The sequence below is a fragment of the Nomascus leucogenys genome, chromosome 15 (genome assembly GCF_006542625.1).
Source record: "Nomascus leucogenys isolate Asia chromosome 15, Asia_NLE_v1, whole genome shotgun sequence".
Lineage (NCBI taxonomy): Eukaryota > Metazoa > Chordata > Mammalia > Primates > Hylobatidae > Nomascus > Nomascus leucogenys.
The window spans coordinates 42,081,768-42,100,988 of NC_044395.1; the positions used below are offsets into that span (position 1 = coordinate 42,081,768).

Consider the following 19,221-nt stretch of genomic DNA (forward strand, 5'->3'; position numbering starts at 1 on the left):
TTATTATCATTCATTAGTAGCCATAATGATACTAAGTAATCTAATGCTTTAGTGTTTTTAAATCACTTTCATTCTATGAAGGATTACAGTGATCCTATGAAGGAAAAAGAAGAGGCCTCATTAACATCTTAACTCCCGGGGCTGCTGGAGAGGTTAAGCTGTTTGTTCAAGAACATATACTAGGCCGGGTGTGGTGGCTCATGCCTGTAATGCCAGCATTTTAGGAGGCCAAGGGGTGGGTGGATCACCTGAGGTCAGGAGTTTGAGACCAACCTGACCAATATGGTGAAACCCCATCTCTACTAAAAATACAAAATTAGGCGGGTATGGTGGTGCATGCCTATTATCCCAGCTAGTTGGGAGGCCGAGGCAGGAGAATCGCTTGAACCCAGGAGGTGGAGGTTGTGGTGAGCCGAGATCACGCCATTGCACTTCAGCCTAGGCAACAAGAGCGAATCTCCGTCTCAACATACATTAGTAAGAGATTGAGTTTAAATTGACTCCAGGCTTTCTGATTCTCAAATCTTTCTACAAGACTGTATTAGAACTTGTCACTGAGCCCGAGCTCATTAGTTTCTAAGGATAAGAAAGAAGAGCTTGTTGTTACTTCCCATCAGTCTCTGGGAAGCAGATAAGATACAGTGAGATGGACAATTTTAGACACTCCTTCTGAGAATCCAATCATCATTAAATAATAAAGATAATAGAATAAAAAGTTTCTACCCTTCCCAAGCATTACCATATGTTGCTATAAAACACAAATAAAGTGAACAAAATTCTAAGAGATATCTAGGCATTTTTTGATCACAAATAATATTTAACACTTTTGTAAATGTGAAAGAAAAATATCAATGGTTAATCTCAACGTATTCTTAAAAAGTTGATTATTTTTCTTGTTCAGAGGGGAGAATATCAAATAAGGAAATAATTAGCAAGAACAATAGCTTATGTGATATGAAAATTTCTAAGAACTTTCTGTGTATTCTGTCTTATTTAATTCTTACAACAACCCTATGCCATAAGTATTGTTATTATAGTTACTTTACAAATGAGAAAACTGAAGCATCAATAAGATGGGTTTCACAGGGTTACACAGTCAGTGAGTGGCAGATGCACTTTATGCCAATTCTCAGATTTTAGAAAGGAAATGGTCCTACTAGTGTGGAGATACATGTACTGAAAAGTCGTAGCTTCTTTCCCCTCAAATCCTGGCAAAATAAGAAGTGTATTTTTAAGCCTTGCCTCAAAGCTGTGTTTCTGTTTACAATCCTTCTAGTTATAGCAGATGCAGATGGTTTTGAAGTCTGCACCCAGACCAACTTAAAATGAATCCTCCTTTCCTTGCTCAAAGAAGAGCATTGCAAAACCTATTAAATGCAAAAATGGAAATGGTATAAGCAATTATAGCATTAATTTGGGCTGTGTGGGCAAATAATCAACATAATTCCTTTCTTACTCCTTTGACTTAGTAGTCATTTTCCAACCTGATTCATCCAGGTTATGGCTTGAACTTTCCACCCTGCTTGCCAGTGTAGGTAAACATCATTCTGATCAGGTTTGGCTGCCTTGATAAGGAAATATCTGCCTGCTGCACAAAGGTGGAAATAATGACAAATGTGTAACTAGCACCTGGGATCTGAAGTCAGCATCAGCCACTCTGCTTGCTGAATTACAGACTTCATTTAGAAACTCCAAGAACTTACATGGCTCAGGGAAGTGGCTGTGATGTGGTGGTGAGGCACTGGGTACAAGTTTAGGTTCTGGCTGTTACCCACTACCTGGGTGTGACCATGGCCTGACCTCTAGGAACTTCCTTATTTTATCTCATAAATGAGACTCACAAATACTCACTTCATCGGGAACAATAAGGTTTCTGGATTCATAAACCACAATGCAGCACACAACATTAGATGCTTTATTGTTGTAATTATTGTAATTACTATAGATCTTGAAATCAGCTTCCTCTCTATATTGCTCGTAAACCAAACAACTGGAAATCATGGGAGTTTTTTTATTCTGATGTTTAGGCTGAAGACTGGGAAACATCCAAACTTCTAGTACATGTGAGCCTCAATTAGTATGAGAAAACTGGTGGATAGGTTATCATGTGAGATGCTAATTATGAGTGAGGATGAGCTCTGTTGCAGTTGAAGTTACTTTGCCATTTCAACTTTTAGTCACTCTGATTTTTCTCTTTCACCAAACAGGGTACATTCAAAACCTTTAGACCTTGTAAAATAAAAAAAAATTTGAAGGTGAGACTTTTTCCCTAGGAAACCTGGCTCACATTTTATATATTGTATATTGGGCCAAGCCTCTAATATTTTCTTTGAGGATCTGGAAACATTTAATGTGTTAACATTAGCCACACAGTAAATTCTCACCTTCTAGTATGTATCTGCACATAACCTACTTTAGGGTTTGAGCTTTTCTATTAGTGTCTATAATTATTAATGCTGTTACCATGAGGTTTTTTCCAAGGCACCAAAAATATAAGAGTAAGTCAGTATTTAGAAGACAGTCACCCAGAAAAAATTTTTTCCATAAGCTGAAAAGCTCAGCCAAATTATGTCCACAGCATATTTACTGGGAGTTTGACATCTCCCTTCTCGAAGCTCAGTGAGCCAGTGGGTGGAGCATGTAGGGGAACCCTGTTCAATTCCCTTAAACCAGCTGTGAGGAGAGAGGCCACATCAGTGGCATCCATTGGTCGCAGAGAAAGCAATGGGACCCAGAATTCAACACAGAGCTCAGCACCAAGCAGGTACTTAATTAAAGTTTGATGGACTAAATTTATCTCGATTCTTACAAGTTAGGAACACAAAGTATTCAGCAAAACATGATCCAAAGTGGCCCCAAAGTGCTGCTGAAAACAGTTTTATGCAAACTATTTGCAACATCCAAGAACTTGTTGTTTCATGCAACTTGACAGGCAGAATACTCACAATTGCCTAGAGGGAGTGGCAGACACTATTACTCTTATCTTTGAAGGGGAGCTCAGAGTTACCAAAATCTCCTGACTGGGGTACAAAGCTCCACCTTTATACTAATTTTTTTTTTTAAGTGCAGGCTGTACATCAGACTCTCAATTCCTGAATGTCCTATGTCTGTTTACCTTTCCTGGAATCCACTGACTTGCATTTCTTCAAATACAGTTTTCAGGATTCCCAAATGTCAGTGGTTCTTAAACAATGGGTGTGCATAGAAACTCCTTGGAGGCTTGTTAAAAATAGAGATGCCTGAATTCCTCTCTTGCCAATTCAGATTCTGCATGTTTGTTTGTTTCCCCTTAACTTCCAACTGATAAATTTTCTTAGTAGGAAAGTTCAGAAATGTGCAAATATGATTCAGTGACCTAGCAGAAAGTTCCTGATGTGGATAGCAAATACTGGAGGCAAGTAAATGGCAATCAAACGGGTCTTCTATAACAAGGTGTCATTTTAACAAGGTCCTTAGGTGATGCTGATGCATCTCAGAGTTTGAGAACCACTATATACAATATAAGAAAAAAAGAGTCAAAAGTTTCCCCAGGATTCAGGGCAGTTCAGAGACAGGGAGATAAATCACTATATCACCTAGGGATCTTGTTAAAATACAGATTCCAATTCAGTGGATTTGGGGTGGGATCTGAGATGCTGCCTTTCCAACATTCCCAGTGATGCCAATGCTGTTGGTCCCTGGAACAGTTTGAGTAGCAAGGGTTAAGGGTACAGGCTGGTGGGGAAGGGGTCCACAAACCTGGATCAAATCCCATCTTTCCCACTTTTTAAATATTTTTTGGTTTTCTTTTTAACCATTGCATTTTCAAGGAAAAAATATAAACCAGTACCACTACATACTGTTTTGGGAAACTAATTTTTGTTTTTTGTTTAGAGAAAAGGTCTTGCTCTGTCATTCAGGCTGAAGTGCAGTGGCATGGTCATAGCTCACTATAAGCTTGAACTCCTGGCCTCCCAAATCTCTGGGATTACAGGTGTGAGCCACTGTACCCAGCCAGTGTGCTTTCACCACTTTACTAGCTATGTGATACTAGGCTACTGACTTAGCCTCTCTGGCCTATTTCTTTATCTGTAAAATGAGGGTGGGTAGGTGGGAGAGAAGAATAGTATTGACCTCAGGGTACTGTGGTGAGAATTAAATGTCCCAGGGCATAAGCACTTTCAAGGTAAGCACTTATCACAGTACCAAGCATATAGTAAGAGTCTAACAAGCGGTAGCTCTTACCATTAAGAATTTCCCCAAGTTTCCATTTCAGGAGTTAGGCTTCTGTTTTCATGCCATGCTGCCTGAATGACTATTTATGGCATGGTGACTGCCTGGCTTCAAATGTGTTTTCCATTAATGGGCTTGAGCTAAGCATGACAAGGCATGGAGGACCGAGTACTCCTTATTCAGACTGTGGGTGTTAACATATTATATTCAGACATTGGGCTGATCCCTGCCCACTGCATCTGGAAATGCAGGGATCACAATGGGCCCTAGTCATGGCTTCTCCACAGTGGTTGCTATTTCCAGTTCATGTTTATGAAATACATATAATTTTAAGGCTTTACCGAGAGAGAGCCTTCTCTCTGTGGTTGGTTTATAGAGTCATATTTATACTCTCATTACAAGTCAGTGTTCTGTAATCTGACTCCCCTGAGGTTCCTATGGCTTGCTCCTGGGACAGCAAGAGTTATAATGCTGATCAAACCTGCTGACTGTGTCATTCCAAGCTAGTAGTTGTGGCTTCCCTGACTTTCACGCCAAGGGTTTGATTGGGCTTAGAGGTGGTTGGGGCAGAATCCTGTATCCCTGAAAGAAAAATGCTTCTTATTGTGTGTTGCCTGCTTTAACAATTCTGAATGTACTAAGATAGCCTCAGTTGGAGAGTGGAGTCTGCTGCCAGGAGAACCAATGACCAATACTCCAGAATTCTTCAGTGGTCAAGGGGATGCTTATGCTAAAATATGTGTCCTGAAATTTTAGAGCAACACATAGCACAGGGTCCAAACAACAGAAAATGTTCAAACAATTAAGTTTTGTTATCAGTCTCATGTGCAAGGAGTCTCATTTCAAGCTCCTCCTTCTACTATCTCTAGCCCAAATTTCCCCTTTGAACACTTCACGCAGCCTAGTCTTTGATCTGGGGGCACAACACTGTCTCTTCCTGTGATTAGACTTCCCTGGCAGCCAGAGGGAATTCTTGAAGGCATAAATATTCTTTCATTAAAGACTCAGTCTTATTGTTCTTTTTAAACTATCACTCACAGCTCAGAGGATTTTTCTTTTAAGTAACCTTATAATTAGCTGCATAGTTTCATAGATATGAAGTAAAGGCCAAATTTTGATTCTTTCTTTTCTTCCCTTTTTTCTCTCACCTGTTTGGCACTAATTTAAGGAATTTGCAGATAGGATACAGGCTCTAGCAAAACTTCCTCTATTGATATACTATTGATATAGATAATAGGGGCAAGAAAATGGGTTCTCTTTCTGCTTTTCTTAGAAGCCAAGGCTTCATCCCTATAGCCAGGAAGAGGTAAATACCTCCTCACACATCAGAAGAGGAATCTCGTGCCCTTGGCTCCCCAGGAAAGCAACAGAAGTCCTGGATTTCTTGGATCTCCTGGTGAGTGGCAAGGAGTTTGCTAGCTTTGGGCCGAGCACTGCTGTGCATGAGAGTCCCAAATTCCCCCACCTGGGACATGTCTGGGTGTCTACTGAGATAAGAACCCATTGGCTAGGCTTGGGAGTAGCCTTGGTGTGGGATGCTCCTGCAGGGCTCCCTCAACAGAACAGAGAACAGAGGTAGTAGGCCTGTGAGAAGGGAACTGTGTAGATGAAGGTGAGGAAAGATACTATCTTCATTTTAGGAAAACATAAGTCCCCCAAAACAAAAGAGAAACTTGAACTGAAAAGAGGCTATTTCTCCTTGGAAGAAAGAATACCTGTTGTAGAATCCTGATCCAATGCCCAATCACAGAAGGAAGAAGGGAACAGGAAGACAAAGAGGTAGATGGGAGAGTGTGCTCTATAGGCAAGGCCGGGGCCCTAGGGAGGGCAAGACAAGTTCTCTAGGTCATATGAAAAGTATATGGCAAGTGGGTCATCAGTGCTGAAATATGGTTAAATGAAGAGATTTAAAAATAGAGAAAAGTGCTATTCCCCATGTGGGTCATAGCCATTTAATTAACATAATTCCACTGAATACTTAGCTAAAGGATTTCATGACATTTTTAAAAAAATTAAAATGCACACTGCAAAGCAAGATTCCCTAGTCTCTTTCCCTCATACAGTGATTATTATTATTATTTTAAAGATAATCCATTGTGGAAGCCCATAGCCCTGCCAGCAAAAACAACGTCCTGCCATCGTTAAAAGTATGTTACAATTTGTGGCTATGTACCCAGCATTTGACATGGAGTGGTGTTCTATTTCAACCCAATTTAATTACATGCTCCTTTTATATATTGTAGATGGCTCACACTAGCAGAATTGTTTTGCCTGGTGAAAAACTGGCCATGACTTGTCATAATGGGCTGGTTTATAGAACCACTGAAGTATAGTTACTGCCCATCATTTGGGAATTATGGCACCATAACAACCCTTTATTTACATATACTGCTGAGACAGTAAAAACAGCAAATAGATTTCTTAAATTGAGACGACAGAAATTTCCCCCCAGGGTACTTGGCCCTCATTGTGGTAGTAACATATGCAAGTCTAAACAACTTTGGTGTCTGTATTTCGACAGAGCATCATTTCATGGACAGTTTATAACATTCTAATAATAAAATGGATTCTAAATTTGGAGTTGGATTTCACGAACATTAGATGGTAATGTGCACAGCAGAATCTCCAAGTGATTTGTGAGGAAGGTTTAAATTTGCTAATGACACGACTGCTGAGTGACTCTGCAAAGGGGCTGAAGTGGAATCAGTGGTTGGGCTGTTGCGAGGTGGCAAGCCTTCAACCGGGAGCATGTCTGACCTAGTTTACATTAACACAGACACTGCATCTTCGTAAAGTCAGGGATTCTTTTATCTCTAAACTCCCAGGACTTAAATAATCTTGGCTTTTCCCTCAAACAAAAGAAACTCTCTATAAATCTTTTTCTTTTTTTTATGCCTACTCTCCTTTTTCTTCTTCATGATGTACTTTGTGGGAAAAAAATATTAAAGATCATGACTTCATTGCCTGCTTATTTGTCCTGAGATTTTATGTAAATTTCCTTCTTATTCTTGACTTTCTACTCCTTTGTAAAGCTGTAACTAGACTTATTTTTAACATACACATTGCAAAAGTATGTTCCAAGATCTCCTATTCCTGGGGGACAGCTTCTAGTAAGCTTTAGCTTCTAGTAAGGTTGTATGTCTACCTCTGGTCAGCAATTACATGTGCGTGGGCATCATAACTCAGAGTGCTACTATCATTCCGCAGTGACATGCAGGTAGCTCATGAGGGCCTATTTAAAAGGGGGTTCTATTCGCCCAACCTCCTCTGGCTTGAAAGGCCAGGGGTTGGACAGGGGAGTGGGCAGAGCTGATGGCCTCTCTGGGATCCTGTGCCACTGCACTGCACCTATGGGAAGCTGCAAACGATTGGCAAAACTGGACACTCCTGTAATTGTCAAAAGCTGAGACTTCCCTAAAGCAGATTAAGAAGGTTGGCGAGCATCTTGGGTGTGAATATTCCTCTCTAGTAGATTCCTTGCGTTGGGAGGGCAGGGATCCCCCTGCAGTTCATTCACGCTCCCCTCAAACCCCCAGGCCAGTGCCCACTGCGTAGCCACACTCACCCCCGGACGGCAGGCCAGTGCAGCTGCCCCCGTGCTGGCACGGGCTGCGCTCGCACGCGTCGGGATAGAGCACGCAGCCCAGCTTCAGCTCCGTCAGGCCCACCACCTCCGCGAAGCTGCTGCGCTTGTTCTGCAGCGGCAGCTCGTTGTTATTCAGTATCACCGAGTCCAGGCAGCCCTGGAAGCCGCTGAGCACCTGCGTGACCCGCGTGTCAGTCAGGCTGCGGATGTTATCCGCTTGCACCAGGGCGCCGAAGTAGATGCTACTCTCAGTGCTCAGCGTCTGGAAGTAGAGGGGCGCCCGGCGCCGCTCCACGTAGCTGTCATCCAGGGACAGGCTCGTGAAATTGCGGTTGAGCTCCAGGAAGACTGAGTGCCAGCTCCCGTCGTTGACAGCACGGCCCGAGATGCCCAAGATTCCAGGGCCGCTGCCGCAGTCCAGCTGGAACCACAGCTTGCCATCCACAATCTGCGTGGGGAAGGAACAGTGCAGCACTTTTCAACATGCAACTGGGAATATGTTCCCTACACCCTGCTCCTGGCCGGCCCGGGGCTTCACAAGAAGGCTGGAATGTGGACATGACTTTTGCTCTACTCATAAATCTGTTGTGGTTTGATTTTTAACCACTGTGCCTCCCCCTTACCTGCCATGAAAATGCATGCCTTATATTTCACAAATCTTGTGATTAGTAATGTGGGCACACCTTCATATATGCACAATTATATTTAAGAATGTTTCTGCTCCTTGGGTCTTTACCTTTTAAAATTCCCAGCAATATCTGGTTTAGGGGTCTGTTTATTCTCTGCACCCTTCTTAGTCATTACCACCACAGGAATGATTTCGGGGAACTCATTAGCATTTATTGAACATGCTAAGCAGTGTACTAAGTGCCAAGGAGATCATCTGAGTGAACAGAGTTATCATCTGTGCCCTCATGTGGCTGACAGTCTAGTAGGGTAGATGGCCTAATCAAATAATCACACAAATACATATATGTTTCTTGAATACATTTATATGAGTGCTCCACAGGGAAAAGAAAGAGGCCTGGTAGAAATGAAAAATTTCCTAGTTCTCAGCTTTGTATACATTAAAGATTTAAAAGCTGCTCTATATTAAACACTAGCATATTCTTAAAGTAGTCCATTAGGATGATGCTCATGGTTTAGGTAAAGGTTGTCTTCCAAGGTGCTCAGGGCTTGGCCATTTGCTTAGAATATCTGGATCGCTTGTGACACCTGGCCCTCATGAATGCTCCCAGCCATGGTTTGGGGTGCGAAAACAGACCAGCCTGCTGCTGTGAGTGCACTGGTGTAGCAAGGGCATCACTGCGCTCGGGAGGCTAATCCCAGGAGACATCACACACAGGAAGAAAGCATGTGCTATGGAGGATCCTTGCTGGGATTGGCCCTCCATGGAGCCCCAGGCTCAACTGCTGCAAAGGAAACAGGTCTTTGAATCCCCTGTGTCGTCCACCTTGTTCTACATTTCTCAGAAATGCAAGGTGGCTTTGGGATCCAGGGAATGAGGGCTGCACCCCTGTCTAGCCAAGTGTACATTTGGTCATGAAGGGATTCACAGCCAAAAATTGTGAAATAAAAGCTTCTTTTCTGGCCTATGTCTATGACCCAGCAAGAGGACCTTGTGGAGGCCAGCGTCTGAGTCATGCAACGAACATTAGTCTGTTGGCATTCATAGTTCTGTGCAGAGAACAGACACTTGTCAGGAAAGAAAACAAAAAGGAAAGGAAAGGAAATGGCAGGACAACACAGAGCTTGCAGGTGACAAACAGCCAAGGAGGTACAGAGAAAATGAATTCACAGAAACACACTGAAGCAGTCCTTGTGAAACGTGTTTAACTCAAAATAGACCTATTCGGGATTATCAGAGCTCCTCTCATTCTCACAGGTGGCATATTTCTCTATGCTTCAGTATAGACAACTGAATTCTTAGGGACTCTCATTTCTGCGTTTATAGCTCCACGTTCTTCATCCTGTATAAAATTTCGTAGGTCATGCCACATAAACATGTGTATCTAGAAGGCAGGGGGCTTTAAGAAGCAGACAGAGGTGTGGGAATTTTGGAATGCTGAATCAAATTCAGGCTTTGTCATGTACCACTCAGGTACCTCGGAGAGAATGGCCTGGCCCCTCTGGGTTTGGGTCTGGAGAGCAGAGATAACTGCTATGGCTTATTTTACAAGGCTACTGTGTCCACTGCAGAATGGTTAGCCACATCATACACAGTAAGAACATACATACTGTGCTCTGTCATGTAAATGTGCAAATGTAAAAAGACTGAAGACAAATGCTTATGTTCTTTTCTGACAGCTTTCAGATGTAATCTTTCTTTCTTCTTCTTCTTTTTTAGATGGAGTCTCACTGTGTCACCAGGCTGGAATGCAGTGCCACGATCTCGGCTCACTGCAACATCCAACTCCCTGGTTCAAGGAATTCTCCTGCCTCAGCCTCCTGAGTAGCTGGGATTACAGGCAAGCGCCACCAGGCCCAGCTAATTTTTTGTATTTTCAGTAGAGACAAGGTTTCACCAGTTTGGCCAGGATGGTCTTGATCTCCTGACCGTGTGATCTGCCCTCCTAGGCCTCTCAAAGTGCTGGGATTACAGGTGTGGGCCACCGCACCCAGCCTCACGTGTAATCTTATGCTATCATCTTTGTCATTTTATTCGGTTCCACAAAATTGAATAAATAGATATTGTAAATCATACCAGAATACTTGCTTTATGGCAACTCCTAGATAATTTCCATATCTGTATTTTAATGTAAGTAATAAATCATCAAATGTGACTTTGGGGAGTATCTTCTTCTGGCACAGTCCACCTGCTGTTTTTAACTCTGTGGCTACAAACTGGTGTCCTCAGTCTATTACGAAAAATTGGTGGTGAGAGTGCAATTTATCTAAGTTTTTGTAAAAAGATGTTCAATTAACATATTACTTGGTTCATTCTCCTCTCTCACCCCAACCTCCTACCTCTTTGAATAATCACCAAGTTACATATTCACCAGGGAGAAGTGACAGGACTCCGATTTACTCAAATATATCAGAGTTCTATAACTGAGGAACATAAAATTATCTCATACTAACACAGCACGGTTAAGCTTGCTTTTTATTTTTATTTTTGTTGCAAAAATAACAGCAGCAACATTGCTGAATGAAGGAAGCCAGACGCCTACATGATTCTCAGCCTTTTACAAACAAAAATCATTTGGATTGTCAAAATCCTAGGAGGTTGAAATTACCAGCTTTGTTTACATGACAAACTAGAACACTGATGCCAAAAGTTACCTTGTGAAAAGTTAATAATCTTTTGCTATTGCACAGGTGTATTTTCCAGAGAGAGAAAAGAACACTTTGTCTTTTCATGTCTATGTTCTCTTATACTGGGAAATATATTCTGATCATATTTAATTCTTCTCTGTCTTCAGAGTAGTGTTCACCTAGTTTTAGGGATATTCTTTAAGAGAATGAAGCTTTCTGAAATCAGAGGAGAAGCTATTTTAATAGAAATTGAGGTGTGCATGAAACTGTAAGAAAAGTCTATAGCAATGATACTGAAATGATTTGCTAGGGTTAGGGGTGTAGCTAGGTAATTTGTTCAATGAAATACATAATTGAGAGAGTGTTGCCCGAATGTTATAAAATATTTAGATTCTCAGGATCATTTGAAATCAGTGATGTGCTTTCCCCTGGATTTTTAGTAGCTTGGGGCTTGGAAGACAAGAAATGAGAGTTCTAAGAAGTCCTACTTTTGCAGGAAAGTAGGATTTCGAGTAAAAAGTGTAAATTATGGCATGAAGTCTTACTGCTTCAGATCCTTATAGCAAATGCATAATAATCATGGAACTTGTAAGAGGATTATTCAATATTCTTTGAAAAGGGGATGTTTTAAAAACTTTTTATGTTTTTCCTGAGTTGGGCACAGTAGCATGTGCCTGTAGTCCTAGCTACTTGGGAGGCTGAGGCAGGAGGATCAAGTGATCAGTTTGAGACCAGCCCAGGGAACATGGTGAGATCTCATCTCAGAAAACAAAAAAAATCCACAAACAAAAATACAAAAACCTATTTTTAAGTCTGCCATTAATAGCCATTTGGTATACATTAAGTATTTTAAATGAGTAAATGAATGCATAATCATCCTAGTCCTCTGAATTTCTTCTTTTGATAAACTCTTGCAGTTTATCAAGAGATATCTAACTCGCAACTTGCTCTCCTCTTTCATAGGCCCAGACCCAAAGTGATATTGACTGGCTGTCACTTTGAGCAAGTCATGCAATTTTCTCTGAGCCTCAGTTTCCTCACAGGCAAAAAAAGTAGACACTCATACCTACATGCAAGGGGAATGAGAGTTGAAATTACCTGTATGTGAAAGTACTTTGTAAACTCTTAGGTATTTTATTATTATTACAAAATGTAATTATTAAGGTTAATTTATTTTTTGGGACATTCTTAAATAGATCACTGAAACTCTCAAATCTTGTAGGGAGCTTCCTTGTTACTCTTTTGATCTATATTGGAAAGATCTGGCCATGCCAAGTGGGCTGTTTTACAAACCAAATGAGCTTTCCCTATCTTCCTTTCAGTTTAGGGGTCTGAAGCTAGCCATGTCTGAGAATCATCAGAATGTAGCAATGAATCATTTATAACTTCCACCCAAAATAAAACATGTGACAGTTACAGATTAACAACCATATTCTCCTTGTGTTTTTGCCATGATACTGGAGATGAAAGACTGACACAGAGATAAAGTGTTCTGCTGATTTCTCCTTACATCTCTTCTGGTGATTTGACATGTTTCTTTCTTCTTCTTTTTAAAAAATCTTTTCCAGATCACCTTTTGAAAAAGAATGCCATGTTTCTTTTATAGGTGTGAGGAGAGTCACAGAACCTATCTGACCATTTTCATTGTTGCTTTGGCTGCCAGGAACCTCAGTTATGGTTTGGGCTCTACTGAAGTAGTTCACCTCGGTCTAGATTTTCTCATAATGATATTCTACTCTACCCAACTTCACTGGTTGGCTCTTAACCTTGTATTTTCATCTTAATGGTACTTTAATTTTATTGCATTTGTATGCTTATGGTAAGCCTTGAATTTCTTTTGGAAGAAGATAGGGTATCAATGGTAAACAGAAGAATGAGTGCCTTTTATTATTGCTGAGAGACACTGATATTCTTTGTCCGTGAGCATTTTCACTTCTTGAGGTCTCTGTGCAATTCTTTAATTGTCTGTAAGGGGCGCCCTTCACCCCACTGAGTACTTTAAGTACTTAGAGAATGTGCTCTGACCGGAAAAATATAAACAACCAAGAGGTGCAATTTAAACAAAGCATTTCAGCTTAGTTGTTGAACCAAAGTGCAAGGCACATACTGTACCTAAAGCCAAGGAAATTAAATCTTGCATGAGGCTGAAAATGTTAAGCAAACAGATTCAAATCCCCTTAGTGGATATTCCTGGTGACTGTAGGAGAATAACTGCAATAGTTTAGTACAGCTGTGTCCTGCTTTGGGCAAACCCAACATATGAAAAGCAAACTTATAGAACAGACAGATTGGGAGTGATTATTCACATCACAAAGGGATTAATGGAAGGGTTCCTTCAAATAGCATCCATCTCTAGTTTATTAGAATTCCATTTACCGAGATTCAATTTACACAACTTTCAGAAACATGCTTGTTTCATGAAATGCAATATACCTTAGGAGCTGGAGCAGCCTAAAAGGCTTAATTCTTCTTCTTTCCTATCCTCAGGGATCTGCACATTTTAGACTTTTGCCAATGAAGTGTCAAATCACAAGCTCCATTTTAGGATCAAGCCATTCAGGTTCAATATTTTTGTTCTCTCTCAAATTTAGTGCTCTATAAGAGATTTACTAACAGAAACTATTTTCAACCACCAGCCCTGTTAGAGCACGAAGGAGGAGAGAGAAAGGTCAGTGGGGCCCACGCAGAGCCCTAAGAGCTGGTAGCTCTGAATGCTCAGAACACTTTCCCAGCAATTATACAAAACCTCAACTCTTAGGGCTATTTAGAAAATGATCTACTGACCCAAGGCAGACTGCTTCCGGGGCTAGAAGAAAATAAAGGCAGGGCTTAGGTTTTTGAGTTTTTCTTCTTTCACCATGAATATCTGATTTGAATGCATCATTCTCTAAAACTGTGCATCCAAAGTACTTTTCTTATTTTCTTTTAAAAATATTGCTTTCCTTTCCAGATCTTAAATTAGAATTCTGAGTTGAATGAATAAGGATAGTGGGAGACTGCTTACAAAAGTAACCAACTTTTAAACTTCGACTCCCTGCTTACTCAACTATGGCCATCAAGTAATACCTGGCAATACCAGATGTGGATAAGTAAAGCCCTATGTGAAGCCCACTGGCATTTAATGTTCTCTATTTCTCTCCTTCCTCACGTGCCTTTAGAACTAAAGCCTGGGCCACCTAATCAGCTTGGATCTGACATATCAAACAATCAAAGGGCAGAAACTGGAAAGGTCTACCATGTACCCTTCAAGCTGAAACCTTGGGAAGAAAAAGATTTCTTGCCATTTCCATGTGAAAGGGCATTTTCCACTGGACGGACTCTGAATGTTTCTGAAGAGCATTTATGACAGGCTGACATAGCAACCTGGTGAGAATAGCATGAGATGAAACACGTTTCCCTCCTTCTCCTGCCTTCTTTCCTCCATACTAGAAGGCTGAATCTGGTCTACAGATGCCCAGAATGTGATTTTTAATAAATGAGTTGTAGTAGCAACATAGAGAGTGAGGGATAGTATGCAGATTCATGGCATGGAGTGAGAGAGACTAGAGTGTGGGATCCAGGCCTCATCACTTATTAGATGTGCAACTTTGGGTAAATAACTTAACCTCTCTGAACCACTGTCCTCCTCTTGATCAAATGGGGATAACATAAAACAAACTTATCATATTAGCTGTATAATAAAAATAAATGATACACAAAAAGCTGTTATTATTATCTTGTTTGCTTGTTTTTGTTTGTTTGTTTTGAGACAGAGTCTCACTCTGTCACCCAGATTACTGTGCAGTGGCCTCAGCCTCCCAAGTAGCTGGGATTATAGGCGCCGACCACCATGCCTAGCTAATTTTTGTATTTTTAGTAGAGACAGGGTTTCACCATGTTGGCCAGGCTGGTCTCGAACTCCTGACCTCATGTGATGCACCTGCCTCAGTTTCCCAAAATGTTGGGATTACAGGTGTGAGCCACCACACCTGGCCCATTACCATTATTATTGTTGTTTTCACGAAGGCACCAGAATCCTTGAGCTGAATATAGATGTCAGACTTGCTCTAAAATAAATCCGGCTGCTTTAGGAGCATTTCTGAGGCTAGGAAATGACAGAAAAATTGGGCTACTTGGGTCATGATAGGACATATGAAATATCCCATACCCCCTGTCTCCAATTTCCTCCCTGAGCAAGAACAGAAATTGCCTTCAAAAGTCAGTGGGGATAGACCTATGTGGTAGAAAAGGATACAGCCAATCCTTTTAAAGGACCACCCCTGTTGTGGAATTGATTAGGAGACACATTCTAATGAACTGTTGAGCGATTACAGCTCAAAGGAAGCCAGCCCTTGAACCCGCTCTCAAGAGAGATGCCCCATGTACCAAGAGCCAATTTTGAAGCTGAATGTTCAAAAGGAAATGGGATGTTGGCTCCCTTCCCAGTTCTGCTGCTGCTCCCCTTTGCCCAGAAGTCTGCTTCTGGTCTTCTGAACTTAAAAGACAAAATGATTTCAGCCGTTCCCCAATCCAAGAGCCAAAACACTAACATGAGAACTGACTGCAGAAAAAGATAACCCATTTTAATTACCTTCAGAATTATGCAGGGATTTGCTCTGGTGTACATTATAATCCCATTGCTTTGCAGTGTTCGAAGACGCAGAGCTAGTTTAAAATCCTCTTCTTTGCTATTTTCAGAAAGCCGATATTTGATGTAACTGTTTCCAGCAAAGCTGAGAGAAGTGTGCCCTGAAAAGACCGTTATGAGAAGACATATATATTTTTAACATCCAGAAAGGAACAGAGACACATGAAATCACCCAACAACCACCAACCAAGATGATTAAAGACCACGCATGAGAAGTCAATGAAGGCATTGAGGAGAAATCACTTTTGATTAAAAACCAGTTTTCCATTTCACATCACACTCTAATTTCGGAATGAAAAAAATATTAACCAGTCAGCCACCAAATCATCTTACTTGCCTCATGCCAAGAGCCACTTGGTAAATTCCACAACTTGGATTTTCTTAATGTTACTAAATTTCCAACTCCCACTTTCTAAAATGAGCATTATTAAAAGATACCCCTTCATTCCTCCCCCAACCCCCAATCACTTAGGCATTCAAGAACTTTCAGCTCCATGAAACAAAGAAAACAAAACCATTTCCAAATGATATCCATGTTCCCCAAGTATCCTAATGCCTAATAGCTAATGTATGTCATTTGTAGTAATGTTGCAAAAAGGTAACTGATATAAAGGAAATTCATGTGGTCACACTTTCACTTTCTGGCCATTAATTTCGAGGCTCCCCTTGAATTTTGTCCAACTCGATTGTTCAATTCTGAGTTTACTCTTTTTTTTAAATTGCCTTCAACTTTATGTTTTAACAAGAAAAATAATGGCTGAAAAGCTGCCTTGCTGGGGTGAAACGTGGAATGTGTGGAAATATATCAAATGGACAATAATTATAGACAACCAGAAGTTTTCTAGATAGAAAGGAGAAAAGTCAGCAGGAAGTGACTCCAGAACTTAGAAGATTTGTCTTTATGATCCCCCTACCGATCCACCTGCTATGTGCACAGTGCATATGTAGAAACAGGGGACAGCATAATTTTCCTCTAATTCTAAGCCTTACATGACTTAGGTAAGCATCCAGGTGGTCCCTTTACTTAATTGCAGCTCCATTCTTGAAATCAGCTAAGAAGGAGCTTTGGTTTCTACTTTTAGGAACAGTGCTTCTCTTTGCAAAGGCTGAATTTCTAGAACTTAATGCTTGCAAAGTTCCGTGCACATACTAGGCATGGTTATTTTTTTTATTCCAACTATTTATTGGATTCCAAAATTGTTATCAATGTGCCTATATTTTAAATATACCTAAAGAGGATTCTATGGGTACCCAAAATGAAAAATATTCTTTTCTGAGTAAAGAAGTGGCAGAGAATATGCAAATCAAATGAAGTATAGAAATTGAATGAAGATCAGAAACAGGATCATTTAGATTAAAATAACTTAAATACTGATTTTTTTTTCTTTCCTTAAGATGCAGAGGTGAGCACCTCTCCTGCTGGAACATGAAGTTAGTTAAACATTTCCAGCAGGGAGTCTGCTTACTTGGTTCACCAGATGGGGCTGACTCTAAGCAAGGTCAACAGGATTGGCTTAGCTATGCCTTCTGTGGATCTTGGTTTTGCGGCTGTGGATTTGTGCAGCACCCTGAGCATCAAAGGCCATGCCACAGATCCTCAGATTCCTCTGCCCAACCAACAGCCTTTTATTTTCCATAATTTCACACCCTTAACAGCCATGAGACGTGATAAAAAACACATGTTGTAGTCTCTCCATTATGTAAGAAGCCCATAGTCTTTACATGTTCCCTTAGCACAAGGTGCAGCTGTGATAAATCCTAAGTAAATGTGAGTGTGGATGTTAGCTGTGGTCCATTCTAAAGGAAAATGTTACGTGCATAAAGAAACGTTTTCTGGGAGGACTTGGATGGTGTAATTTACTCAAGGGCAAGTGTTTCAGGAATATGAAATTAGATCTGCATCATTCCACTCCACTCTGCACCTGAGCACTCTCCGAGCTTCCCTGGTGGACACTGGCAGAGGAACGGTCTCCTGCTGGCTTCATAACCGACACACTGCATGTCCGCTGGACACGGCTTCTCCATACAAGGATCGCTGGACCCCGGACACAGTCCTCCTGTGACAAAGGTGGAATATGCATGATCAGTACACAAAGGGATTCACCCTGCACTCCAGGGAAGATAGAAAACGTTCAAAGGGAACACACAAATGGCTCAAGAGCTGGGATATGTGGGCTCTGAGCTGAGTCACAAAGATGCCACTCAGAAGTAGGGGCACCTGAATGGGCTTCATCTGGTGTGGGTGTCCATCCAATGTCCCTACATCTGCCAAATTTCACTGCCAGACTGATGCAGATTAGGTACAAAGAGTAAACAGAGCTCCCTGTTTAAGGCTAAAATATGTTAAGTTACACCTGGACCAACTTCAGCTGAAGAAAGTTCACAATGCAAGCGCTTGTAGTATTTATTGGAGTGGGGTTTCTGCAGATTGGAGGCTATTTGAATGTATCACTTGAGTTTAGATTTCTTCTGCACCTCCCTCCTGCCCTCAAGAACTTGGAGGTTGATTTCAGAGGGGGAAAAAAAAAGACATTTCTAAAGAAAAGTATGACTAATTTTAAATTGTAGAAGCACAACTCACATTGCTTCCTAATCCCTTCTACTACATGCTATGTTATTGATTAGCTGTAAATGTGCCCTACCAGCTATCAAAAAAACAGCAGAATTATCCTTGGCAAGGGAAGGCTTCCTTTCTACCTGTTCGATGTTCACAGCACAGTAAGATGAAAGGTTAATCCCACAGAAGGGAAATCCTGGAAAGCAGATTAACTGATTAAGGCAGAATTCAGGACCCAAGTGAGTTATTTTAGAACTGTGCAAATATGAACCCACTGAAGGAAGCACATTTTCCAAAGGTCCTGAATATTTCACATGTAATTAGGCCACTTTTAATCTGGTAAGAGTTTCAGTGGCAAACGAATTATAAAAAAGGAGACACAAATTAAAAATAACCCACAACTGAAACAGTGGTTTCCTAAATGTGTTAGGCATAGCCTAAAGGAGTGCCTTTTCCCCGTGAACTGAGAATGTGTAGCATACCAGCAGCTCATTCCTCAGCCAGATCTGGCCCATGATCATGCTCCTTTTCATCCTAAGTCTTTCCTCATCATTAAGCATATTGTCCTGGCCAAGTGCAGTGGTTCATGCCTGTAATCCCAGCACTTCGGGAGGCCAAGGTTGGAGGATCACTTAAGGTCAGAAATTTGAGGTTACAATGAGCTATGATTATGCCACTGCACACTAGCCTGGGCAACAAGACCCTGTCTCAAAAAAAAAAAAGGCATATTGTCCCAAGGTACAGTCATTTCTTTGCACAGAAGAAAGCAGGAATTTAATGCTAACTACTTATAAACATTAAAAAAACTGTAATCCTTGACAGGAGCAATATAAGTAGCACCAGCAAACTCAGAATTCATAAATCCCATTTTCCACTGGTTTACAGCTCAGTCATAAAAGACACTCTTGGCACTGATCCAGCTTACAAAGTCTTAGAAGATGAAGGCGTTTTTAACTGAAAATTTGGAAAGAACTGTACAAATGG

The 19,221-nt window shown here is 41.0% G+C and overlaps 1 protein-coding gene across 2 annotated transcripts in view; it reads right to left on the reverse strand.

Moving 5' to 3' along the window:
• Positions 1 to 19,221, reverse strand: part of FAT3 (FAT atypical cadherin 3) — a 667,316-nt gene that overhangs the window by 21,687 nt on the left and 626,408 nt on the right. For both annotated transcript variants that reach the window (XM_030828899.1, XM_030828900.1), the window contains 3 exons: positions 17,603 to 17,737; positions 15,624 to 15,781; positions 7,778 to 8,246 (listed from right to left, as the gene is read on the reverse strand). In XM_030828899.1, the coding sequence (XP_030684759.1) occupies positions 7,778 to 8,246; positions 15,624 to 15,781; positions 17,603 to 17,737 (762 nt within the window). The remainder of the gene's footprint in view (positions 1 to 7,777; positions 8,247 to 15,623; positions 15,782 to 17,602; positions 17,738 to 19,221) is intronic.